At 38.0% G+C, this 9916-nt stretch overlaps 1 protein-coding gene across 2 annotated transcripts in view; it reads left to right on the top strand.

Annotated features, from left to right (window-relative positions):
• The first annotated feature begins 2095 nt into the window (after positions 1-2095).
• Positions 2096-9916, top strand: part of sema3e (sema domain, immunoglobulin domain (Ig), short basic domain, secreted, (semaphorin) 3E) — an 80492-nt gene continuing 72671 nt past the window's right edge. For both annotated transcript variants that reach the window (XM_057837241.1, XM_057837242.1), the window contains exon 1: positions 2096-2771. In XM_057837241.1, coding sequence (XP_057693224.1) covers positions 2636-2771 — 136 coding nt within the window. In that variant the 5' untranslated portion in view covers positions 2096-2635. The remainder of the gene's footprint in view (positions 2772-9916) is intronic.

Raw genomic sequence — 9916 nt, 5'->3', positions numbered from 1 at the left:
AGTTCCCCCAGCTTTATAGCTTCTAGTGCAGCTTAGGCTAAACTGTGAGTCTACTCCGACTTCAACTAGCCTGACCGTAAGCTTTGTTGAATAGGAACATTTTTAATCAAATCTTAAATGTGCAGACTGTCTCGGCTTCTTTGATATTAGCTGGAAGCTGATTCCATAAAACGGGCTTGGTGGCGAAAAGCTCTAGCTCCGACAGTACTTTTAGAAACCCTGGGAACTACCTGTTATCCTGCATTCTCAGAGCGGAGTGTTCTGTTGGGGCGGTATGGAACCAGAGCATCGGTGAGATAAGATGGCCCCAACCCAGTAATGGTCTTAAATGTAAGAAGGAGGATTTTAAATTTAATTTTAAACTCGACTAGAAGTCAGTGAAGGGCCTGGAGCACAGGGGTGATGTGCTCTCTTCTATTGGTTCCTGTTAAAAGTCTTGCTGCTGCGTTTTGGACAAGCTGAAGACCTTTTAGAGAACTTTTAGGACAAGCTGCAAGTAGGGAGTTACAGTAATCCAATCTCGATATAACGAACGGGTGAATTAATTTTTCTGCATCGCTTTTAGATAAAATATTTCTAATTTTGGCTATGTTGCGCAGGTGAAAGAAGGCCGTTCTGCAGGTTTGTTTAATGTGTGCTTTAAACAATAAGTCAGGGTCGAATAAAACTCCTAGGTTTTTAACCGTGGTGCTGGAGGCTACAAAGCTACAAAGAGGTATAAAAGATGGGGTCAAAGGTCACAGAGGTCAGAAATATGGCGCTACTTTGAATGTCTTCTCTTTGAGGGTTCTCTAATTTACTACTGTTTATTCTTTTACAAATTTGTTTTGTTATTTCATTTTTTTCTACTTAGTTAAACTACCAATTACTGGTCAATTAAAGTAAATAACTAAATCTACCAACAATATTGAAAATGCTCATCCTCCTATGTTATTCTATGTATGTATGCTATGTACTATGTTTATTCTTTTACTAATTTGTTTTATTTGTTCAATTATTACCAATTACCGTATTGGCCCGAATATAAGATGGTGTTTTTTGCATTGAAATAAGACTGAAAAAGAGGGGGTCGTCTTATATTCGCAGTCCAGACACTATACCCATTCACGATGCTAGATGGCGCCAGATATCATTGAAGCGATGTTCTGTCATGACAGATCTCAGCTACTCTCAAGTTTAACCAGTTTGCATTATTTTATTGCAATGTTTGTCCTTATTCAGATTTGTTTCAAGACTACAGTTACAGTTAGACTTCACTTTGATGGTTAATGCAGTTATTGCAATTTTGTTGTTTTAGCACAATAGATTGGTTTATTTACATTTAAAAAAAACAGAAACCATTCATTTACGAATGTGATTGCACTTTAGTTTACATATTTAAATGTTCAGATATTAAGATTTGAATGAAGCAAAATAACATGCTTTTTCTCTCAAATATATTGTTATAATCATTTGTTTTGGATGTACTGTATAAAAAATAATTTGGTGTTCAAAAAGTCTTTCTTCAAACTTGAGTATTGAAAACGAAGGGATCGTCTAATAATCAGGGCCGTCTTATATTCGGGCCAATACTGTACTTTAACTACTTTGGATCACTTTAAATTTGGTAACACTGTTAAAAATGCTTATCATAACACTGTTATAAGATGGTCATAATCATGACATGACACTGTCATTACTTGTCCTAACCCAAAGACATTTGAAACCATTTCAACTTCGCATCCAAAGTGACGTAACACTTTGTGACATCTGTCAAAAGTATTATTTCATATTTATGACAGGTGTCATGTTATGATTATGACATCATATGATACCATAAGCTTTCAAATAAACCTTAACCGTAAATTGTTTTATGACTAAATAATTGCTCAACTGTAAGTAACTCTTCAAATAAGTTCACCTCAGATTGCGGGCAGCATTCATTACCAAGCACACGTTCAATGGCACGCGGCCAGATCGGTAGCGCTGTGAGCAATCATCCTTACTGACTCACTTTAGAGGTGAGGTTTCGGGATCCTCCCTTCCTGTTTGGGCAGAGCTTTACAAGCTTCACTCTGGTGCCTTGAACCTATCGAGCGCACGCCAGGCGCGAGGCTCCCTGCTCCTCCCCTCTCTCACTCAGGCGTTCTGCTGGGCTCCCGTCCAAACATTGACTGACTCCAGAGGACTCAAGTGGAGTCGAAGCACTGCAGCGCTTCCTGCCTGCTGGGAAAGACTAATGTAGTGAGATCTTATTGATCATCTGTATGGAATTCTCTATTTTTGCTGCTTCCTTTGAAATCCCGGGGAAAAGCATCCGACTCAACATCCAGACAAACAAACATAAGGACCAACATATGGAGAGCAGTGAGCATTGCAGCGTGAACTGGACCTCTCCTCTCCCTGGTAACTAAGAGCAAGCGAGAATAATAGTCAGCGCTGTCCTCCCAGCTCGCTTGTGGGTGGATGCGGCTTCCAGCAGACTGCTATAAGGGAGCAAGGAGACTGTGAGGAAGTGAAGAGAGCTGCAATGATCAGCCAGAAATGGACCGTTACCTTCCAGGGGATCCATTTTGCATAGTTTTGATCAAGATCCGCTATTAATCGTTCAGTTTATTAGCTGGCGTTAAGCATCCCTCGCAAGCTTGCTTTGTAGATGAACGTGAAGGTTGTTTCGAAGATGACGGGAGGCTGCGTCAGGACCAGCTTTTTGGCACTAATAATGTGTTTGGTGCCGAAGACAGTTGATACCGACAACAGTGTTTATCCCAGAATAAGGCTCTCACACAAAGGTAAGATATGTGCAGTGTTGTCGAGATATTGTCGAATAATTTGCTTGTGTTCTGAAGTAAATCCATATGTTTAAAAGGTCCTCTTTGATGATTTTGTGCAATTTTTAACTAAACTTCATTGAAGTTTGCGAGATAATTTGGGTTTTAATATGTTCAGAATCTGTTTTTTCAAGCTGAAGTTGAGTCGGAAGGATTTCTCATTGATATGCGACATGCAAATAAGCGATGCTCTAATTGAATTTCTGCTTCATTAAAATATGGGAAACAGCTCAACTCTGATTGGTTGTTGGCGATAATTCAGGTGCTGAGTGTTTCATAGCGAGTTTGCGTTTTGATTTGACACATTGGCTGAGAAACCATAAAGTGGCTGTCTTTAATTTCCCAATGACACGGTAATGAAGATCTGAATAGTATTGGATAGTATTCCATTTAATGATTATAATTTGATGTTTCCAAGCAACTTTTCCCAAAATTCCTCATTATCAGACTATGTTTCCTCTTAGCGGACGTTTTTCAACAACAAAACCGTTTTTCAAAGTATTATATTATCGTACACGGGAGCGTTTAGGGACAGTCTGGATCCCTGAATGAGGACAGCGTTTCTGGTTCACTTGTTGAAGATGCTGATAAGGGTTTAATCTGCGTAGAGTAAACACTGTCATTTTCTCATACATTTCTTTGATCTCTATTGCAACAGAGTTGTGATTCCACATAAGCCTGTTAGCAACGGTCGGATAAAGGTGTGGAATTTGAACGGTCAATAACTTATGAACACACAGCGTGGTTGGACCTTTTCAAAACTTGGGGGTCAGCAGTTACATCTGTGAAGCAGGAAAGGGCTTTGTATGCTTTGCCTTGGCTTTCGCATGAAGGCTCCTGGTCTGATATTTTAGGGCTTTTCAACAGACTAGATCCTGTAGAACTAGAGTTTTAAAGGGATCCTCTATTTTTAAGACAAGTAATTCTTAAAAGATAAATGTTAGTATGAGTTATAATAATTTGGTATTAAAACCCCTCTTAATGTTTTTGTTTTAATAAAGTTTGTGAAATTATTTTAAGTGATAGGTTGCCATTCTTGTTACGTCGCAGTGCGTGACGTCACCGGTCCCGTTGCCGAAATTCCAGCGTGTCACTCTTAGCTTTCCCAACATGTCGTCAGTTCTACCCTTCCTATTTGAACCAGATCTGAAAAGTGAAGAGCAGGACAGCACTGCCGGTCGTTCACAAGACGAGTTTCAGAGAAAAATGCGTGCAGCAAAGACCTGATAAGACAAACGTTGGGCAAAACTGGTGATGCGAGAGAGTGCTGTTGGTGTTGGGAAGTGGGAACTCCAGTTGGGAGCCAGAGTGTATGCTGTTTGGAACTCCGGTTTTATTAGCAGATATTCAAGGTAAGCATATTGCGTTTTCAAGCTTATCCCAATATAATTATGTAGATTGTTAGCATCCAGAGCTGTCGTGTGCTTTATATACAGTACAGGCCAAAGAGCACACCTTGTGTAATCCATGTCTTGTACATTGTAACGCGTGGTAGCTAGGATACGTGTATAAAAGTACCAAAAAGGGGAGAAGCTTCCGCTTATGCACATTTATTCACAAAAAATAATATTTCCACCTTGACCACTCTTCACTCGGGAGCTCAGCAGTACGCAAACACGCGTTCCCTGACAAACTCTAACATTGTTGTAAGGTCCACGTCAGAGCCACTCTCGTCACTGTAGCGTGCCATAGTGCTTTAATTATTTAGTATGATTTGGGGAAAACTCCCACGAAGAATAGTCAACAAAAAACGATAGCAATAGTAATCCAAATCCGCTTTTTTACTCACTCGAAGATCCAGGAATTAGACCGAAACCATGGCAATGTCGCAGCCGCGATTAGGCCATCGATTCCACAAAATAGACTGATCCGAAAAGCCGCTGTGGGACCAACGAATCAAAAAAATGGACAGATCTGAAACCAATATTGAAGACGCGGTGGGACTGTCGGATCCAGAAAATAGACGGATCCCTTACTTGACTGAGGATCCAGGAAAAATGTTCGGGCGCTAGTTGTAACGCGTGGTGGGTAGGATACGTGCATACAGGGACTAAAAAGGGGGAGAAGCTTCCACTTATGAACATTTATTCACTAAAAATAATAATTCCACCTTGACCACTCACTTCACTCCCCTTGTTTCCATTTGACTGGAAATTTCATCCAAAAGCAGCACATCGTGGCATTTTACTTCGCGAGTTTAGGCAGCAATAAGCAATTGTTGAACACGCTACACATTTGGAAAGATCCCAATGACGTCATCACTGCGAGCCCGCAAACCATGGCGCCAACTAACGGTCAGAATACGGACTAAATATTATAAAATATTGCCATTGATTTAACATTTTATGTGTTTCTAACAACATATTTTAGTACAAGAGAACAATTGTGGTTTATTAGAGCCTACATGTATTTACAGTAACTTAGAGGATCACTTTAAGCAACCTTATTTGCAGTACATACGGTAATGTGTTCAGTTATATACAGTCCCTGACAAAAGTCTTGTCGCTTATCCATTTTGCAGAAACAATTGCTAATAACCTGACTTTTAATTATTCAATTGGTTTCAGGAATGGCTCATATGAAAGCTAAGACCCTCCCAAATGATGTTGAATGTACAAAAATATATTTATTTCACTGAAGGAAGATTTATCATTTAATGAAGACATAAAGGTCAAATTTTGGCAAGACATAAGTTTTGTCGCCTACGGAAAGTAGTGTGAAAATTGGAAAAAAAATGTACTTCAAATACAAAAATATGTTACATAAGCAAATTAAGTAGCGGTGCTGTAAGATCCAAATTTAATATTTTGTATGACTTCCATAAGCTTGAAGGACTGCATCCATGCGGTTCGGCAATGATTAATATAATTTATTGATGAAATTATGAGGAACATCAAAGAAAGCAGTCTTGCATGCCTCCCAGAGTTCATCAACATTCTTGGGTTTCCAGCCTAGTCACCAGACATGAACATCATTGAGCATGTCTGGGGTAGGATGAAAGAGGAAGCATGGAAGACGAAACTCTAGAATGTTGAAAAATAAAAACAGAATGAGAGCTGTTGAAGAAGATTCCTGCCAGGATATCGGCTTTGTGTTCATCTGAACTGGGTAAAATTTTACACTGAGTAAGTATAAATATTAATAAATTATTTTTTAATTAAATACACTGACCAGAAAGTAATTTTTTTGGTTTGTGGTGTGCCGTGAGTTTTTTTCCAATGTAAAAATGTGCCGTGACTCAGAAAAGGTTGAAAAACATTGATATAGACCAAAATAATAAATTTAAAAAAAATTTTTTTTAAAGGTGTTGTGCAATAACCGAACATATTGGTTCCTGAAACAGTTCTGATTTATATCAATACTAACAAAAACACAATTACAGTACAGGGCAAATTCTGAGTCTCATATCGACGTTTTTGTATTTTTTTCTCCAAGAAATCTTCCGATATAATATTTTGAAAAATAATTTAAAAACACAATAAGACACATGCTATGTGGAAGATGAATACTTCATTTAGAAGCAAGCAATGTGGGAGTGGGGCTTACAATATTACATTCACAACATCATGCCTGTCAACCATGGCCCAAGGTTTCCCTTATGAAACACTGCAAATTACCTTAAAGTGAACCACGGACAGAAAGACTTGTACTTCTTAAAAGATCAAATTTGATAAAAGTATGAGTTATAACAATTTGAGATTCAAACCCCTCTTAATGTTTTCGTTTTATAAAATGTGAAAAATTAATGTAACTAGTAGGTAGCCATTGCCTCCACGGGGAGGGGCTGAAAAATGAAAAAAACAAACAAAAAAAAAACAGGGCAATAATGCAACTAGCAACGACGGAATATACAAACTGTAAAATTGCAGCAAGTCAATATCTTGGCAAACCGCCTAGGATTGCTTTGAAGACACTGCTGATGAGCTGGATTTGGATGCAGGTATGACATTGGAAACTAAAGATCGATGCCGATCGATCGGGTCCGGTCACGTCATTTTCAAAGTATTGGAATCGGCAAAAAAATATCGGACATGCCTTTTTTTAATATATATTTTTTTTTTGATTAAATCGTTTTCTAATTGTATTTAACGCTAAAGAAAAAATGTCTTAACTCATCCAAAGTCTTTAGTTTTGGCTTAAAGTAGGGCTATCAAATTTATCGTGTTAATGCCGGTAATTAATTTTTAAAAAATTAATCAGGTTAAAATATTCAACGCAATTAACACATGCACTGCATGACCCACTCACGCATTGTCGCGTTCAATCTATAATGGCGCCGTTTTACCTATTTATAGAGCTAAAAGGCAGCGTAAAATGAGTAGAGTGAATTTTGGCAGTCTTTGGAGCCTATTTTTAGTTGGCTAAAGCCTTAAAATCCCTCTCTCAACAATTAGAAATATCGTGGGAAGCAATGTGGGGAAGAAAGGTAGTAGTTGATCTTTTTCTTAACACCCTATGTTATTTCCCAACGCAGAGAAGATATATCAATTGGTGCCACTACGCACAGTCATGGTTGCACTTCCCATCATGCATTTGGGCAGAACAGTTAAATGGCTACAGTATCATTTACTGAAAGCTCAACAAATACACTAGATGGCAATATTTAGTCACAATATACAAAGTCACATTTATCCTTTAAGAATTACAAGACTTTCTATCCTTGGATCCCTCTCACAGAAAGAATGTTAATAATGTAAGTGCCATCTTGAGGATTTATTGTCATAATAAACAAATACAGTACTTATGTACTGTATGTTGAATGTATATATTCGTCCGAGTTTTATTCATTTTTTTCTTAATGCATTGCCAAAATGTATATGATCGGGAAAAATTATCGCGAATGATTGGAATTGAATCGGGAGGAAAAAAAAAGCAATCTGATCGGGAAATATCGGGATCGGCAGATACTCGAACTAAAACGATCGGGATCGGATCGGGAGCAAAACAACATGATCGGAACAACCCTATTGGAAACTCATCCCTGCCTGTCCACCATGGCCCAAGGTTTCCATTATAAAACACTGCAAATTACCTTAAAGTGAACCACGGACAGAAAGATTTGTACTTCTTAAAAGATAAAAGTTGATAAAAGTATGAGTTATAATGATTTGAGGTTCAAACCCCTCTTCATGTTTTTGTTTCATAAAATTTGAAAAATTAATTAGTAGGTCGCCATTGTTGTTGATGACGCAATGCACTCTGGGCGGTGACATCACTGGGCAGCGCTGCTGTACTTCCACAGTGTCACTCGTTAGCTACAAAAACATGTCGTCGGTTCTGCCCTTCCAATTTGAACCCGAGCGGAAAAGTGATATTCAAAGTCGATATTTCACAAAACCAGCAGCAACAGTGCGACAGATGAGCGCATAGACCACAGAACTGAACTTCCACGGGACGTTAGAGTCATGATTTTCCTTATAAAGCAATCGCAACCCACAGGCGTTGTCTGTCTGTGCGGTAAAACCTGAAAAAGAGATGCAACTAGCCACGACATACAAACTGTCAAATGGCAACTAGTCAATATCTGGTCAAGCCGCCTAGGATTGGTTTAAAGAAACTACAGATGAGCTGGAATTGGATGCAGGTAGGACATTGGGAACTCATCCCTCATCTCTGTAACAGAACAATCTGACCAACAACAGAATGTGATAAAAATCATGCCGGTCGTAATACTAGTTTTACTTGCTAGCTAGTATAGCTATTCTCCCAGTCCAGCCCAATTGCGTCATCACCACCAGCGTACATTGCGTGCGTAAAACACGGCACTCTCCGTGGGGCAAAAAATGTACTAAATATTATAGATTAAAAATTCAATGGTAATAATATATGTGTTTATAATATATTTTAATAAAAGAGAACAATTGTGGCGTATTACAGCCTACAAGTCTTTAAGTCAGAGGTTCCCTTTAAAAAAAAAAAAAAAAAAAAAAAACCTTACAGATCTAAAATTGAAGTATGTGCATGTGTTATACCCATTAAAGTGGTTTTGTTCTACGGTTCTTAATTTTTTTAATTGATTTTTAACACAATTTTACATGTGATCACAACACACAATATTAGTAATGTTGTGAAATAAAGTTGAATTGTATTTCATATGTATCTACGAAATGTAATAGTTAATATTTACTACTAAAAAATCTTTTTGAAGACAGAAAAACCATACTGTTGCACTTGTTGAGTCTGGAAACAGTTGATGTGTGGGGTGTTGTGTTTTACGTGCTGTCCCTAAATGCACTGCGTGAGGATGGATGAGATTCCAGGAACACAAAGGTTGTTGTTTTGTTTAGTTTTTTTTTTTTTTTTTTTGTGGCTAGGACTCACAGTAGTTGTGTTTGTGCTCTTAGTTGCCACTGAAAACCTTAATGTTCTCGTCCTTGTAGTCACTACAACACATGTTTGTTTTTTTTTTTTTTGTTTTTGTTTTTAACTTTCATGTTTTCCTGTAGGATTTTTTCGGTACGCCATGTCCGTTAAAAAGATTGAAAATCCCGGACAAATTGCAGGCAATGTCAAAATTACTGTTCCACCTGTACAATTTTCTTGGTTAAAGCTTAATTGCTAATCTTTAGCGTAGCTTCTGGCGTATTTAGATATGTACAGTACGTAAAATAGAGCTCCATTTGAGTTATCCTAAACAGTGTTGTCACAAATTACTTGAAAAAGTCATTTAATTACTGGTTACGCCTCAAAAAAGTATTCTAGTTACTTTACTGATTACTTCATTATCAACGTAACTAAGTTACTTTAAAAGTCATCTATCAGTTACTTTTTACCCATTTTTCTCCCCTTGCCGCCTCAACATAAGAATGACAACAGAAAAATGTCATCACATGTAATTGACTTTCAGACGATTGAATTTAAAGGGGAATATCAGAATTTCGCGCTAGCTTAGCCACTCCGGAGCCCTGAAACTAACAAATATCTGACAAACTGCTTGGAATTTGTTGAAATCAACTCCACCGACCAATTAAACCCCGCTAACTCTAAGCCTAATGTCAAAACTTCTGAATTTCGGGTTATGGTTAACAGCATAGAGGAAGACGGACATCCGGGCATTTAATGACATCACCAGCCACAACAAAGCGTCGCCATATTGACAATGGGGC

Source organism: Corythoichthys intestinalis, chromosome 5 (genome assembly GCF_030265065.1).
Source record: "Corythoichthys intestinalis isolate RoL2023-P3 chromosome 5, ASM3026506v1, whole genome shotgun sequence".
In the NCBI taxonomy this organism is placed as follows: Eukaryota; Metazoa; Chordata; class Actinopteri; order Syngnathiformes; family Syngnathidae; genus Corythoichthys; species Corythoichthys intestinalis.
This window is presented reverse-complemented; position numbering and strand designations above follow the sequence as displayed.